General features: G+C 39.0%; 5 protein-coding genes across 5 annotated transcripts in view; 2 read left to right on the top strand and 3 right to left on the bottom strand.

Moving 5' to 3' along the window:
• Positions 1–1,160, top strand: part of LOC100632730 (dual specificity protein phosphatase 6-like) — a 6,929-nt gene extending 5,769 nt beyond the window's left edge. The window contains exon 7 of the mRNA XM_011411830.2: positions 118–1,160. Within this exon, the coding sequence (XP_011410132.1) occupies positions 118–965 (848 nt within the window). The 3' untranslated portion in view covers positions 966–1,160. The remainder of the gene's footprint in view (positions 1–117) is intronic.
• A 101-nt stretch (positions 1,161–1,261) lies between these two features.
• On the top strand, positions 1,262–7,668 carry LOC100632604 (uncharacterized). The gene is made up of 7 exons (XM_011410341.2): positions 1,262–1,424; positions 3,614–4,027; positions 4,935–6,481; positions 6,556–6,705; positions 6,767–6,927; positions 7,064–7,229; positions 7,448–7,668. The coding sequence occupies exons 2-7, from the start codon at positions 3,615–3,617 to the stop codon at positions 7,519–7,521; spliced, it is 2,511 nt and encodes an 836-aa protein (XP_011408643.2). The 5' UTR covers positions 1,262–1,424; position 3,614; the 3' UTR covers positions 7,522–7,668.
• Positions 7,669–8,375: 707 nt separating this feature from the next.
• Positions 8,376–12,226, bottom strand: LOC109580231 (uncharacterized). The gene is made up of 4 exons (XM_019993188.1): positions 12,121–12,226; positions 9,754–11,558; positions 9,588–9,700; positions 8,376–8,786 (listed from the first exon to the last, which is right to left on the bottom strand). The coding sequence occupies exons 2-4, from the start codon at positions 11,537–11,539 to the stop codon at positions 8,583–8,585; spliced, it is 2,103 nt and encodes a 700-aa protein (XP_019848747.1). The 5' UTR covers positions 11,540–11,558; positions 12,121–12,226; the 3' UTR covers positions 8,376–8,582.
• Positions 12,227–12,302: 76 nt separating this feature from the next.
• LOC109580235 (uncharacterized) lies at positions 12,303–13,449 on the bottom strand. The gene is made up of 3 exons (XM_019993196.1): positions 12,753–13,449; positions 12,635–12,702; positions 12,303–12,577 (listed from the first exon to the last, which is right to left on the bottom strand). The coding sequence occupies exons 1-3, from the start codon at positions 13,411–13,413 to the stop codon at positions 12,356–12,358; spliced, it is 951 nt and encodes a 316-aa protein (XP_019848755.1). The 5' UTR covers positions 13,414–13,449; the 3' UTR covers positions 12,303–12,355.
• A 78-nt stretch (positions 13,450–13,527) lies between these two features.
• On the bottom strand, positions 13,528–16,670 carry LOC109580229 (uncharacterized). Its single transcript, XM_019993179.1, has 3 exons — positions 14,283–16,670; positions 14,020–14,153; positions 13,528–13,879 (listed from the first exon to the last, which is right to left on the bottom strand). The coding sequence occupies exons 1-3, from the start codon at positions 16,558–16,560 to the stop codon at positions 13,655–13,657; spliced, it is 2,637 nt and encodes an 878-aa protein (XP_019848738.1). The 5' UTR covers positions 16,561–16,670; the 3' UTR covers positions 13,528–13,654.
• Positions 16,671–17,194: the final 524 nt, after the last annotated feature.

The raw sequence follows: 17,194 nt of genomic DNA, 5'->3' as shown, positions 1-17,194 counted from the left end.
CTCATAACGTAGTAAGCATTTAGTTAGTCTTTCAATAACCCCCAACCGATTCTCTCTCTCTCTCTCCCTCCCTCCCTCTCTCTCTCTCTCTCTCTCTCTCTCTTTCTCTTAATGCAGAGGAAATCAGGAAGAAGAATGGTGTGGTCCTCATACATTGCATGGCAGGTATATCCCGCTCTGTCACACTCACTATAGCTTACCTAATGGCACACTTTGGTATGTCAATGCAAGACGCTTATCAATTCGTGAAGGACAAGCGACCAGCAATATCACCAAACCTCAACTTCATGGGACAGCTTGTTGAATTTGAGAGAGAACTCCAAAAGAACCCGTCACCCACGACCCTCGACATAAAGCTTTTTGGGCCGAGCGAAGAGCAGAGAAAAAAATCAGTGAAACTGATGGAGACTATTATTCGTACCAATAGCTTCACTAACCTACCACCTCCTGGTGAGTCTTCACCGAGATCAAAGGAAGAAGGTGGGAATACAGAGAACAGTGCAACCACTGCTGGGCCTACACCATCAACCAGTCAGACTCCATTTGTACTTAAACCCCTCTCTTCCTCAAAGAGCAAGAGGACTAAGAAGTACAGGGAGAGTCTGGAAGTGCAGCAAGAGGTTGCAGAGAGTGTTGCTCAATCGTCTGGCAGGAGTAACAATAACAATACAGTTACTAATAGTAATGGCGATACTGTAACAAGTAATAGTGTACCAGCCCCTACCTCTGATCTCTCTTCCAATATCTCTTCTTTACACATTTCTTCAAACCAGCATTCATCTTCCCATCCATTTCCATCAAATAAAGAAGACACCACGTCTGCTAGCACTGGAGGGCTGCCCACTAAAGGTGAGCTTACGGTTAAAGGTGAAAAGGCTAGTTTGCACGAAAGGTCAGTTACTCCGCCAAATCGTTGCTCTCCAGAGAAAATGGAGGACAAGTCACCGAGTCCAGTAGTGTCGTGATTTCACAAAACGAAAAAGAACAACTCTTATGTTAGATTGTATGTCCATTTACACAGCAAGTATTTACAATCATTTATTCTGTTCTGTCTCGTTTTCTTGTTGATTTGCCTTTTTTTGTTTTAATTGACTAATCTTTTGCATTTATTTCATTTAGATCTAGCTTAACATATAAAAAGCAGGTCAACCATTCACTAATTTTTGTATAAAAAGTACTTGATATTTTTATTTATCGCGGAATTCGGCGACACACCTCCGGAAGTACTTCGGTACGCCTTCTTTTCCGCCCCATTTCAGTTCGGGAGCAGTCATTTTAGCCAGTAAATATTTTTAGCTAGGAGAAAGGGGCCGCTTCAGTTATTCCGACTGTTTGTTTGTTTAGCATTGTTATAGCTCGAGCAGCTCTGTATCCATCCAACTCCGTTTTTTGGGGTAGCTGAAGAAGATTACCTCCAAGCATAGGTATGTATTGTATATGATTTCTCTCAGCCTATAAAGATAGTAATATCAATCATAATGTCTTTGCACATGGCGCCAGATTTTTTTGTGACCAGGGGCTCTTTAGTATCTGCATGAAGAGACTCTCGATTTATATGCATTATGTTGAGTGTGGATTTTACATAAAGTAAAATCTGCATGTAGCTATTAATGTATACAATGTATTATGCAATATGTATTATGCAATATGTATTGGAAACAGGGTGTGTTAGTATGTTTTCAATTCCTATCATATTTTGTACTTGAGGATGCATGGCTGTATGCATGTGTGCATGCTCCATGTTCCTTCTGCTACCTATAAAAGGTCACATTATAATAAATAGTAAAGTTTGTATGCATCATGTGTATACATTTGGACTATATTTGGAAGATTATTGTGCTCTCTCCATGAGGCGTTTAATAGCATTCATGGAGATGAGGAACGTGTGATTGTGATGGTTTTGTCCTGATGTGAGTGAGATTAGCTGTGATAATGCCAGTGTAGAGTATCCTGTTTTCTTAAAGAGAGAGAGAGAGAGAGGAGGGTAGGCTGTCATGATTTAGTGGAATGTTTGATTAGTTTAGCACATTAATGACATACCTTGCTTTATGCATGCTGTGTCTGTATTACACATTTTCTCTTCTTTCCTTCTTAAAATCGCTCTCCTTTTTCCTTCTTAAAATTGCTCTCCTTTTTTTCAGTTTCATAAATTAGTTATAATAAATATGCAAATGGTGTTAGATAATAAAATGGCATGTAATGTACATGTTGAACACATTGCACAGTTATTTATAATATCACCTGATAAAATTGATTATTATTCCAAAAATAAGACTTGCTAAACTTACATAACACTTAATGTTAATTATTATCATTATCATCAGTATTTTTGTTATTACAGAGTAATTTATATTATGGACTAAAATTCATTTTTAAAGCTGCATAGTGTGATAAATGGTTGTCAATCAGACCTTCTGTATCTTTATAGTGTCATAGTAATATGTAGTAACCCAAATGCTAAATGTAAACCAAGTGTTTATACTTGAATACACAACTGTATCTAAACCTAGTCTCCTTATTGTTAGCTGGTGTCTTGTGCAATTTCCAGTTAAACGCAGAGTCATAGTAGACTCATATGACTCCTTTACACACACACACCTCTCTCACTCCCTTCATTGTTGTTGTGTGTACTATGACATTGCTTTGCCTATTAACTGTTCACGTGATATACTACGTGACTGATTACATCAACCTGTAGTATGTTAATGATTGAATATTTCTGTGTTCATGTAACTAACTAATGATGATACAATGTGTACTATGGAAAAGAGACACGACAAGATGGCTACACAATTCTATGTATCGTATAACATGTGTCCTTGAAGAGGTTTCCTCAACATGGCCACAGACATTATGTTGAGGTGGTGGTACATTGAATGATTGTAACGTAACACGATACAATAATATGTACATGTTAATGTACAGTGAGTGGCCTACTGTTAATAGTTATAATGCTACATGTAAATGTTACACAGTGAGTGGCCTACTGTTAATAGTTATAGTGCTACCAGTGAGTGTATATAGTAATTGTGTGGTGAGGATTTTGGTCTTTTAATCTCACCTCATGATAGACAGCAGTATAATGGCTCTGTCCTTATATGTAATGTAGCCTGTGATACTTGTACCAACATTGTAGTAACCACTGGTTGTTTGTGACTGTATAAACATTCACAGTAGTTTTAGTTTATCTTTCTCTGCCTTATAAGGCTAGCTCTTGAGGCTCTCCTTAAATAAATTAATTGTAGTAATTGTGATATCTTTTGTTTGTTAATTAATTTCACATTTTTTATAATGCAGTCTTGTGCCTGCAAACTCAGAGCTCATGATTATTAGGATCACGTATCATTCTTGCAATACAGTAGTGCATGTCTTGTGATGCATTCCTTCAATTGTAGTTCATTTGTTAGCAGTATTGTCATGTATAACAGTTTCTCATTGACTCGTACAATGTGCTATAGTATGTATTTCTACAATTTGTTGTTGTGCTCATGATTCAGCCTGCATACCATTTCATTGAGTTTAGCTGATATGTGTTTTGTCGTAGTGTTTTAATGCTAATATGATGAGTATGACCTCTCTCTCTCTCTCTCTCTCTCTCTCTCTCTCTCTCTAGTATGAGTGATTCAGATGGTGAATCTTATGAAGTTATTGATGGAAGGTTATCTCCCTCAGTAAGAGGACGTGGCATTCAAAACAAAAGACACATAATGTCACGTGATCAAAGGAAGTCTTCCTCTCGTTCCCCTGCCCCCCGGGTTGGCGATATTGATTTCAGACCCCCTTATCCGACCCCCAAGTCCCAGTCCCTTCGTTCCTCCAGCTCACTCTCAACCAGTGCCTCCTCACAGTTAACTTATGATCGGATTACACTCTCTCCTGTTGTCCCTGACTACGAGACTACCTCATCTTCTTGTTCCCCTCCTCCTCTTCCTCTTTCCTCCTCACTCTCTAATGGACACGGCTCGCTTCCTGATACTCCTCCTCCCCTACCTCCTTTAAACTCGAGTCAGAAGTGGAAGTATAACAGGTACAGTTTGAATTGTAGATATGGTAGTTTGGGAATTCTTTTATCAAAATATTGTTTTACTTCTTTCATTTGTTGTTTGCGATAAAAAGCATCTCCAAAATACACTTGATAAATGGAATAATTGTGTTTGTTTGGATTTGGGAAATTGCTTTTTATTCTTTTAATTAATACTGCATTGATAATTAATGAGTTTCACGTACATGTACATGTAGGATGTACATGTACATGTACATTTAGTGGTAATATTAATATTAAAAGATGTGATGTTATTTTGCCACAGATGTCATGCTTTGATAATGAGCTTTGATAGTCAGATTAATCACAAAGAGGTCATGATTAGAGTCTTCATTGGAACTCTTATAGTTTAACCAAGAGCTTCCTTAGTCTCTTTGTTCTCCTGTTTGTAGTGGTCCATGGCATTCAGACACAAAGCAATAGTGGTAATTCATACCAACCAGCCTGTATCAAAGGGCATCCCTTGGGTCTATGATGATATAATAATAATGCTGGCTTTAATGACCCATGTATTTTTACTATAATTAGAGTTAATTTGCTATCCTTTATATCGATCCCTGAGTGTATGTGTGTGTGTGAGGTGTGTTGTGTATGACTGTGTTTACATTCTTGAGTCAATTGCTGTAATGTGTAGAGTATAGAGAGTGTGTGTTGGTGTATATTAGCAATGCTTTTGCCACTACTGAGCACCAATAGGTTGATTATAAGCAATACATAGCCAAGTGCATTTCTCACTTGTTGCAAGAAGTGTTAAAAAGCGATAAAAGCTAATTAATGATAGTGTTGATTTGCACTATACCACCCAAAGCCAAATTTTATTGTTATGTCATTGCTTTATAATAATGATTCATTGTATATGTACATATGACATTATATTTTATTATTATTTTAGGTCAAACAGTGAATCTGCTGATGTCAATTTAAGTCAGACTCCTCCTCATTCTCTCTTGCAAACTAGAATGAATGGACACACCTCCTCCTCCTCCTCCTTCTCCTCTACCAAACACAATCGCTCAAACTCAAATGATTTCGATTCAGTGAGCGCCACCAATCCAACATATAGCCGTCCAACATCTTCAAAAGCTCGTTCATATTCTGTTGACTCGCTGCCTGTTGGACGGGCTGTGCCCTCTGAGTCCTCCTCTGGGTATGTGAGGGACTCTCCCGTAATGCCTCTCGCTAGTCTCGCCACTAGTTACAAGAAGGACCTTCCATTTCAGGTTGTTGTTACTAAAGGTTTTTACGGTGCGGACGAGCGTACGTCAATATCTGATGGAGACATGTTTAATATTCATTTCTTCAAGCAGACCAAAGTTGTAAAGATATCGGACTCAAACAAGTACTCGTATACCATCCCACTCAACTCTTCCCTTGAGTTTGGTATGATATACACGCTCCCTCCTGGCTTCAAGCAGTCCAATCCAAAGTATCATTTTAAGACTGTCGGTGAAGTGCTTCAACTGAAGAACCTCCCTAAAGTGATGCGTGCAACTGCCTCTTATAAAGGATCGGGCCCTGAGAGCTCAGTGGAACAGAATGATCTGCTGGTGCTGAAGGAGGTGAAGCAGAAACGTGGGTTGAAGACCACTCGAGTATTAAAGTGTATTCATACTGGGAGCGGAGCTAAAAAGACCCTCTCTGAGGACTGTGCTGGGTGCTTTACTGTCCGCCCTCAGGACCTCCGTCTCTTTCTACCCGAGATAGTCGAGCATATCGATCTGCCCCAGTCGGCCATTTTGTTTTATGGAGGTGGTAACAGACTTGATCTTCCGCCCCACCTCATATCAAGTGAAGTAAAGATACTGACGATGGAGATAGAAGAGTCCATTGTTGCTACTAGTATACTTGAAGAGGACGAGGCCCAGTCTCTCAGACATTATGAAAACACTCCCTCCATCCCACTGGTTGACATACCCATTGACCTCGACATTGAAGTGGCCATCATTAAACTAGCTGACATGGACACTGATAACTTGTACTCTGAGACCCGCTCACTCCTCGAGAAATACAACCCAAGCCAAGTCTCCTACCTCAACATCAAGAGCAGCGTCACTGCTAGCGCTCAGACGACTCTCTTTAAAGCCGTTCGTCAGGATCAGTTCCAGCAGATTGGGATTGAAATCATACGACCTGAGAATGCTTTCAAGACAAGGTCTGACGTGTCTCTCAACCGGCTTTCAAACGGGTCGGACTCGTCAAGACGTCAGCTCTACACTCCGTCAGAGTGTGCTAATGCTGAGGAAGTACATAGTCGGCTTGAGCTACTGGAGTCCAATTCAACAGGTTTAGAGAACAGGCTGAACATGTTTGAGCTAAAGATGCAGAGCGTGGAGAGGGAAAGGCCCGACCACGAGGGACTCAAGAAGGAACTCATCGCAACAAAGTCTGAAGTCTCGAAAATGAGACGAGACTATGATGACCTAAAGAAAACTATAGGAGGTAAGACAAACCTCAGTACTGTAGTAGTAGTAGTAATAATAATAATATTATTAATTTTATTTTTTTTGCTACAGATGTAAAGGATCACGTGTCAAAGTTCACCTCCACTATGGAGAAGCTTGCTCGTGTTGTTGATAATTTACAGAAAGAGTTCAGGAAGAGTCAATTGGAGAAGGAGCTGGCAAATAAGCCAGCTGGATCTTACATAACAATGTTTCCAGCTAGTAAGTTTTAAATAACTATTAAAAATTTTATTTATGTGCCTCTCTCTCTCTCCTTTTTAAGGTGAAAGCCCTACTCATAATGGCACTGGCATGAATGGCCCTATACCTAATGGCCCTGTATCAACCAATGGGACTGCTAGCAATGGAATGAATGGTACCCAATCGACTGAAGAGATTGAAAGGAACAATAAGCAGTTCTTAATGCAAATGGATCCCGTTGAAGTAAGAATAATAATAATAATAATAATAATAATAACCTTTATATTCATGATTATTTTCATTAATTTGCAATTAGTATTTTTAGCTTTTATTAACTTTTTATAGTTATATTATTTGATATAATTTCTTCTTAAAATAGGTTTGCCAGCTACTGGACTGTATGAAGTTAGGTGTATACAAGGATAGTTTCACAAAGGAGCAGATAACAGGCGAGATACTCTCCGATCTGAACGCCGAGGATCTTCGCGATGAACTAGGAGTGTCCTCTAAGATACACAGAATGAAACTAATGAAAGTCATAACAGGTAAATCATCACTTTTCATACAACCTAAATAATTTATAAAATTCATATTATTAATTTAATTTTAATAAATGTACTCTTGGTGCTACATGTACACGTACATATACAAATTTTTGTGCCAAATGATCGAAATCGGCTGCAATGAAAGTCCATATTTGTTGCATTTTGTGTTACATGTACATATTAATGCCATATTATTTCATCATTATGATTTTCTACAGGTCGACACTCGGCTTCAAGTGTCTTAAATGGCGAAGATCCTTACTATGTTCACCTGGGACAGTCTAATAATTAAAATATATTATTTTGGAGTTGTTATTATAAATAAATTATCATTGTTTTGGTTGTGAACTCTTTATTTTTGATACACTATAATCATAGATTTTGGGAACTAAATATTTATTATGATGCATTGATTTTCTAATGCATTGTGTTCTGTAAATTTTATTTCAAATGGAGTGAAAAAATAAAACACAAATTCATGTCACGTCCATTCTATAGTGCAGGCTACATACTACATTGCTGCTAATCGATATAGTAGTTAAACCATTGGTCACACTTATGCATATTGATGTCCTTAAGCTATGTAGAAAATTCCAACTTCAATTTTTCAAGTTATGGCCATTTTTAAAAACTAGCCAATTTCTGAAAAATTTCCTGTACTATAGCCCATGGTTTTTTCGAAAAAATGGCTCCAAAATCACCTCAAATTTTTATTACATTTTCTGATACATATTGATGTCCTTATGCTGTGTAGAAAGTTTGAGCTGATTCCAACTTCAATTTTTCAAGTTATGGCCATTTTTAAAAACTAGCCAATTTCTGAAAAATTCCCTGTACTATAGCCCATGGTTTCTTTCAAAAAATGGCTCCAAAATCACCCCAAATTTTTATTACATTTTCTGATACATATTGATGTCCTTATGCTGTGTAAAAAGTTTGAGCTGATTCCAACTTCAATTTTTCAAGTTGTGGCCATTTTTAAAAACTAGCCAATTTCTGAAAAATTCCCTGTACTATAGCCCATGGTTTTTTTCAAAAAATGGCTCCAAAATCACCCCAAATTTTTATTACATTTTTTTGATGCATATTGATGTCCTTATGCTGTGTAGAAAGTTTGAGCTGATTCCGACAAATAATTGAGCATACTTTAAGATTTTATTGTAGTGCAATACACCACTAAAACTATTAAAGTCAATAATGAATTTTACAATGACACAATTAAGTACACTGGGTGTGATTTTGTTGTCAAGAAAGAGAGAGAAAGAGAATTAAAGAAAGAAATCAATAAAACAGGCAATAAAAAAAATAAAGAAATAATACTCCATAAAATCTATGCAACATTCAAAATACTCATTACTCAGTCTTGAGTAGGTCAACAACGGATTGTTTCCCAGTTACTAGTCGCATTATCTTAATCCTGTGAATCTTTGATTTCACTTTAAGCTCATTCTCTAATATCTCCTCATCCAAATCAATAAATATTGTCCCGTTTATAGTTTCATTTCTAAATGTTTCTTTATACTGACCAAGCCCAAGTTTGTCCAGTACAATCAAAAGCTAAACAATGGGAGAGAGAGAGAGAGAGAGAGAGAGAGAGAGGAGAAAGGGGAAATCAAAGAAGGAAATTGAAGTGTTATATCAGTCATGCTCAAAATGATATTGTCAACATGCACTCAATAGCATGTTTATTGTGAGGTTGAAATATTTTTGAACATCTTTGGGTTTGTTTTTAATAACATCATTTAATGCAAAAGCCATATTGGAGTATCTCGATTACTACATCCAGTGATTAATTCAATCCTCTAACAATTAGACTACCTACTTCTGTTGTTTAGATGCTAAGTGAATTATTATAAATATTTGGAGGGGGGAAGTTGTATTAATTTGCGTGTGTTCTTGTTTGTTCTATATGAGTGGTTCACTGAGTGGTGTGTTTCTATCTAAACAAGGACATTAGCTTAAGTTCGCATTGTATTCATGTCAAACTGAATGTATGCATAGCTAAATATATTGTTTAAGGCGTATTGTGTATGCAAGTGTACATGACTTGTGTATACTTTTATTGTGTATGTTAGTGTAGGAGTGTCTATAAAACAAGCTTGTGTTTGTGTGTGTCCATTGAGAGTAGAAGTTGCAAACTATTAGTAATAGAGTCCAGTATTGTTATTACTCTAGCTTTCAATGCATTTTATCATCACATGATCTACTCTCATAGCTACTAGCATATGCTCTAGTACTAGCAACATAATCAGAGCATAGCGGACGTGTTACTTAGTGATTAGAGTAAGACTGGCACCAGAAAATATGTACTACATCCAACATGATAGGCTATAATAGTAATAGCTAACTAGTCTTTACCTCTTCACAAGTACATTTTGATGCTGCTGTTCTGTTAGCATCAGTGACACTGACATCATATAAACTTGCTGTAGGATCGGGAGCAGTATTAGTAGGGACACCACTCTTTGTTTCTATTATTAGTATAAAACAGACATTAATCATCTATATCATCAGTTCATCTCACCTTTTAACTCTTGTATGTGCGATGTGAGTTGGTTGTTGGTTGTCTCTAACTCTGTTAGCTTTTGTCTGAGTAGCTCGAGCTCTCTTGTCCTCTCAACTGAGAGTTTAACATACTGATAGGGAGCTTCATGGACCAGTGATCCACTCCCAGTCTCTTTAGCTATCATGTATGGGATTGGGTCCATTTGAAGATTTGTGGTTGCCTTTGGTATTGGTATTGAAGTATTCTGGTTTTTCAGAGGAGGAATAAGAGGAGGAGGGAGTGGTTGGTTTATTGCTCTAGTTGGTACTGGCATTGGTGGTCTCCCATCAATAAACTCATAGGCATCTGCATCAAGGTCATCATCATCATCATCACCGTAATCATTAGTACTGCTCTGATTATTAGTTCTTAATGGCTTTAGTGATGGTTTCCTTGTTGGAGGTGCTGACATAGGAAGATGTCTCGGTATGGGTAGAGGTAGTTTCCCAATAGATGAGGGAGGAGGAGGAGTGAGACTTCTCTCCATACTCATCTCGAGATAATCGTCAGCGTCTTCTTGATTTATTGAAAAGGAAGAGCTCGGTGGCTGAGGAGGGAAAATATCAACTCCGTACATCCAGGTGTCGTCCTCAGGCACGACTTTAAACAGCATCGACTGTATGTAGTTCATGGACGAGTTCGAGTCCACTATTACCTTGTCTAGCTTTGACGGATGGAAAGACTTGTAAAAAGGTTGTGTCTCTGTTCGTAATAGATGCAGCTGTTGTTCTGATGATTTGACGAGATGGGCTTCAATCGGTACGCTGAGTAGTATCTCAATGGTTTCTCTCCTGTTCCCGTATGCTGTGGACACAACAACAGATCTCTCCTTCTTTTGGTCAGTGATGGTGTAAGACCCAACTGTCGTGTGAAGCGGCAATTGTATTTTTTGGTGCTTTGAGTTCTCAAGTGTCACGCAAATCGGCAACTTTACGTGATCAATGAAATCCGAGAGTTTTAATTTTAGCATCGACGTAGCCGTAGTGAATTCTCCAACTATATTCTCATCAAGAAAGACTTCACTCTTATTGCTTAGCATGTAACACTTCAACTTTCTTTGCCCATCCTGTCCTTCCCGAACTCCTTTCACTATCAATATGTGCCCCTCCATTATCAAGAGAATGTTACCATTTGCTTCACACTGGAACGCCTTCATGACAGCAACCGCCTGAGGCATGTCCGTGGCATCCATTATATCAGAGACCTTGGGAAACTTGTACCCTTTCTTCCCTGTCTCGATCTTATTCTGAGGATTGTGCAATATGCTGAAGAGAAGTGCTGAGTTGAGTGGGACTACGTATTCTGCTCCCTGGTTAGCTTTGGCTAGGACAACCTTGGTCTCTTTCTCAAATAGAACACTCAGAAGTTGTCCCTCCATTAGTGAGCTCTCTTCACAGACCCCGTACAAGGAATCACTGACACAGAACCTCAAAGGTAGGAGAGGGCCATACTCGTCTATCAATTCATTCATTGGCATAGACGCAGAGTCTATGTCCTTGTGATCAACAATTTCGTACACTCCGGATTGGGCAAGAGACTGCCCAACGTCAGACGAGGGACTCTCGTTGTATCGTAGTACAGAGTTACCCACTGGTAGGAAAAAGGCTCTTGGGTCACTTCCACCCACGGGGAGGGTCTCAACTAGTGTTTGTTGGAGATGGGCTGGTTTAAAAGGACGTGGAGGAGCATTTGATGGTTCGTTCGGTTGTGCTGATGGCGAGAGTTCTCTTTCCTCTGATCTTGATCTCTGGAGTTGGTTTCCCATGACTAGTGGTTATAGGAACCTACAGAATGTTTTTAACTAATGTCTGAGTTGTTTACAAACCAGCAATGCCATCATTATTTACTATGCATAAACTTGAACTGCTGGTTACACACATAATAAGTGTATAATTTAGCAGAGTACAATGTCACTATAATACAATGGTATGAAGTTAAATATGTTGTAGGGCATCTTATACTAAGAAATATGCTAATATGCAATATGCTTTGATTATATTATTGAATATAAGCCGTTACTAGATCTATTGAACTGTGCAATGTGAGGTCAGTCACATGCTTACACACTGTAGTAAAACTATTCAAAAGATAAAGAGTATTATTGTTACAGGTACATAGCTGGGGTACCACCCTCTGATTTCATAGGGAGACACTGTTGCTGTTTTCAATAGTTTGTACAAGAGGTACACACAGCACCCAGTATAGGAGCTTGTGAAAAGTGTATCTGCGGTCTGCCATGTATCTCCCTTGTCTCTAAACAAACCTCTGCCTTTGTACAATTTACGTTAAGTTTACACCTAATCTACTGCTCGCGGGACAACAACAAACACTATGATAACGACTTACAAGGTTTCTTTGTTGAGTGAGTGAAGAAGGACGAGGGCCAGTGGTTCTATTTCACTTCAAAAGTGCAGCAAACAGCTCTCCTTCCTGCAACTAACGATGCAGTTTGCAGAGAATATCAGCGAGTGAAGTGGCCCGCCCCTATTATTGTTATCTTATCTTCCTGGCTATAATAATAGCTAATATACGGTAGAAAGGCTATAGATGTTTTACAAAATAAAGAAAATATTGAATGAATTCACACCAGTGTTCTTTCTTCATTATTTTTCATAATGTCTAGCACATGTTGATTTCCTCTTGCAACATGCATTAGCCTTTTACGATGAAGAAAAGAGCTTACTCCAAGCTCAATTTCTAATACAATTTCATCTAACTCTAAAAATATTTTGCCATTGACCTTCTCCTTGGCAAATGCACTGACATATTGTGGTAAATCCATTTTACAGAGAAGAGATTGGACCTACATACAGTAATTATGATCATTATTTTACAATAAATTTAGCATTGCATGTCTTACTTCTGTGCAGTCATATTTGGCTATGATATCTAAACTGTTCTTTCGGTTTTTCATCATTTTAGATCCTTCTACAATAAATTAATAATACATTTATTCAGTAGCAGCATTTTAATCTTACTTGAATTTGATTCCATGAGTTCCTGAAGCTGATGGTTGAGTGCTATGTTTTCTCTTCGTAACTTTTTATTTGTTTCTTGGAGTAAAATGTTACTTTCCTCGAGCATTTTTATTTGTTTGGTCAGATTATAAATCCTACACTCACTCTCTACACTAGTAGTACTGCTGACCATGCTAAGATATTCATCGTCATCATTTTCTACAATTCTTTTATTTTTTGGTGGAAGTGGAGGTGGTTTTGGAGGACCAAAATCAATGAATTCATGATGAGACTTTCTGCTTGATGATCTACGTACAGGGGGTCTTCTTCCTTTAGGTGGTTGCTGCAGCTCTCGCTCCTCATCAATGCTACCAATACTCCTAATGCTCCTTTCATCAAAGCTCTTAATACTCCTCTCATCGATGCTTTTTAAGCTTTTCTCATCTCCCAGTGACTCTTTGCTGTTGACTGGTCGTAGTACTTTACCAAATTGAAGTGAGACAGGGGATGAACAGTGAGATGAGGGGCTCCCACTTTCCATTATTAATGGAAAGTCCCCAACCATTCTGAGTGGTACTGTGACCTGTCTGGAATTGAGTGTTGCCTCGATAGCAATGTCACTGACTCTATCAACTCCTCTGGCACCGGGAGATCTAAGTCCTGCTGCTGCAATGGAAGCCATTAGGCCCTTGTCTCTTTATAAAGCAAATATTCACAGACTGATGCTGCAGAATGAGCTAGTATTGACAGAAGTAGCCTAACTGTCAGCTTGCAGTTATTACGCTCTAGTATCACGTTTACAGTCAAAACTTGTGGGAGTAATCTATTATACCACACATCAAAAATATACACATGATATACTAATAATATTATCACAAACTACAAACAAAAAGCACAATAATCAGTATCGAGTATTAAAATAGTTATTTCTTGTAGCACTTTACATAAGGGTCACGTTCTAGGTATGTTCTTGCCGAGACCTTTCCCTTGATGACATTGAGTAGCTTGATTCTGTGAAGCTTAGAACCGATCCCAATCTCATTAAGAGTCACGTCATCAAGAGTACAGAGAATGGATCCATCAATGCGCTCTCTCATAAAGTTATTAGCATAGTCTTGCAAGTGCATCTCTTTCAGCAAAAACTGAACCTACAAAGATATATTATGTAAATGTGGAGAGAAAGAGGCTTTGGAACAATTTTGAAGCAACTTTAAAATTCATAACACATTCAAATTGTGATTGAAATCAACTCAAACTTTCTACAATACATAAGAATGTAAGCTATTACTTGTTCAGTGGTGAGAGAATGCAGTAGTTTTCTGTTAGTTTCTGGATTTTCCTCTATTTTGCTTGTATCAGGGGCAGAAGCTGACCTTGATGATGATCTCCCCATTAACATACTTACATCCTCACCCAATTGATCTATATAGCAATGAAAAAAAGTGGCTCAAATAAATAACAATTTTTCATTTCTTGGGAAAAACAATATAAAAGCTTTCAGAATGATCATTACTAAAAATGTAAGCTTTGCTAACATGCATACCAACTAACCTAGTCTTAATCGGAGACTCTCAACAGTTTTCTCAAGTATGGTAACAGTTGAACGAAGTGCTATATTCTCCGTTTTGAGAAGATCAATTTGAGACTTCAAACTATTCTGATCAGGTCCTTTCATTTCGTTCCTAAGCAGAGCAGCGCGTGGGACATCATACTCAGACTCTGGGTCTAGTGGAACTGATGCTGCTGCTGGCGGAATTGGAGCTGGAAGAGGAAATGAAGTTGTAGGAAGTCCTGTGCGTAGAGCCGGAGCTTGATTCATTGATAGTGGGGTTGGAGGAAGGGAAGCTAAAGCTGCCTGAGGTATGTCATACACAGATTCAGGGGACTGCGGCCTGGGATCAGGCTGTGGCATTATTTTATCGGATAAATTTGAGGGTGACTTTACCATTCTATCGGATAAATTTGAGGGTGACTTCACCATTTTATCGGATAAATTTGAGGGTGACTTCACTATGCTGCTTTTCCTGCCCTGCAAGCTTTGCGGTAGTTTCAACGTAATGCCACTGGAAGATGGAGAGCTAGTGTGAGCGATTAGGGAAGCAAAGAGCTTTTGTTTCTGAAGCTGATAAGGTGTTTCTGAAGATAAGAGGGAAACACTGTCAATGTTTGCTATCATGAATGAATTGTATAAGCTTAATGTTTTATCTTCCAGTGCAGACTTTAACGGTGGGTTGCTTGGTAATATTTCAACCTTAATGCTTGAATCTAGCGGTAGCTCCAGAAGCTTGCTGTCGTCTGATATCCTCGTGACAACAAGGCTGTCTACGTTTTGTTGCTCCTGTATGGTGACTACCCCTCCTGGCAATTGATTGGTGATCTCATGAGCATTAGGGCCATCATAATACAATAGGCAATTGAGGGGAAGAGTGAGGTATTGTAATATTTCATTGAGACACAGCCTGACGTCCACTGGTGCAGTCGAGAAGTTTCCCGTACAATTCTCCAGTAGTTTCTTTGTCTCACCGGTCTGGATGACCGTACAGGTTAAATTCTTTCCTCGAAAACGATGCTTCCCGATTTCTTTAACAGCAAGTATCTCGCCTGTCTGAATGCTTGACTCTGCAGTGCTTGTATCATAGGTGCTCTGAACATATACAAGAGGCGGCAAAAATGCCGTTGACATTATCTCGTACACTGTAGTGAACCCGTACCCATGTATTGCACTTTGCTGCTGGTTAGCTGGATCATAGATGGCACCAAACTTAATGGCAGAGTTTACTGGGACAGTGATATTGGTTCCTGTGGTGGTAGTCATCTGGACAGCTTTGCTTGTCTTTATAAAGTGAATGTTGAACTGCTCTCCTTTTGATATCACTTCATTCTCTCCCACTACTTGTATTTGAAGAGGGAATGACTGTTGATGGCTTTGCACCAGCTCCTGTAGTGTAAGAGACCGCTGTAATGTCGAAGACAATGGTCCTCTCGTGAGCAAGGATTTGCCTGACGATATTGAGCTACGATTCGATAGAATCTCTGGAGGTGGAGTAGGCACAAAGCTTTGGTCATTTGAACTGATTATAGGTTTCTTGAGAAAAGTATCATGTGCTACCGGCTTTGTATTCATTGGCGGCAAAGGTGGTGGAGCTCCGGCTGTAGAAGACAAATATAATGCCATTTCCTCCTTGACTGACTCAATGTCATCGTAAGCATCATCCACAAGATCATCAGGATCATAGTCAGGCACTGGAGGCTGTGCATAGGACTGAGGCTGTATTGGGATAGGAGGACGCTGCATGTGTTGAAAAGGGTTATGAACTGGTGGCTGGTGCTGCATTGGAGGAGGGGTAGCTGGTACTGGGGGACTAGCTGGTATTGGGGGACTAGCTGGTATTGGGGGACGTATCAACTGATTAGAGAATTCAGTAACAGAGTATGAGCCAGTGGCTGGAAGTGATGCTTTTGTTGGTCTATTAATTGTTTGACTCCTCTGCTTTAATATGTCTACTTGCTTTGACACTGAGTTAGTAATGACAGAATCATCAACACTGCTCCTTGGCCCTGGCTTGTTCTTAACTGGTTTTGGGGCCACTGGTTTTGGGCCTGTTTTAGGACCCCCAGTTGGTTTGGGTAAAGTGAACTGAGGAGCTGTAGATGAAGGAGCAATATTAGAAGTACTTGGCTTCAGAGAGAATGCAAAGTTTTGTTGCTGACTCCCAAAGGATGGGTTTGCTGGTTTAGGAGAAGCACTTGGAGGAGAACTAGATACACTTTCACGATTGCCAGTCTTCCTGAGAGTGGCAGCTCGAGCTTGAAGCATTGATGCATCCATTAGTAACTAAGGAGTGAAGATACACAAAGAGATCACAGTTGACCTGTCTTGTCTACAATAGTCCTCCGTATGAGAGTGACTGTGGGCTGACTATTATCAAAAAGAAAACAGGATCTTGTATGCATACGCCACCGCACACTTTCAACATCAATTGGGAAAGCAAACAACATCTACTTAAGGACTAGGTACACTGCATTGGACCACACTATTAAAAACATGCAACAGACAGTTTAGCAAACACGAGAGTCCATTTGTAATAAAACCATAACTGAAAAGTGTCAGAAGCAAGTAACAATACAAAAACATGTACATACACATAGAGAACACAGTTGCTATATAATTACGGATGAGTCATTTGACCCATAACTGTTAAAGCATTAAAATAAACTATGATTTAACGACCATTTTTACGTATGGTCCTTCCCCGTTGAGGTAGCCTTGAGCTGAATGCTCTCCGCTTATTAGTTTCAATATTCTTAGTCGGTGCAGTTTACTGGACACATCCAACTCTTTCTCTAATATGTCCTCATTCAACTCAAGAAGGAGCTCCCCTGATATCTGCTCTGCCTTAAATGCTTCGGAATATTTGGAGAGATTCATTACTTGCAATAAATCTGTTATCTATATTCAATAA

This window comes from Amphimedon queenslandica, unplaced genomic scaffold, assembly GCF_000090795.2.
Source record: "Amphimedon queenslandica unplaced genomic scaffold, v1.1 AMPQUscaffold_13521, whole genome shotgun sequence".
Classification (NCBI taxonomy): domain Eukaryota; kingdom Metazoa; phylum Porifera; class Demospongiae; order Haplosclerida; family Niphatidae; genus Amphimedon; species Amphimedon queenslandica.
This window is presented reverse-complemented; position numbering and strand designations above follow the sequence as displayed.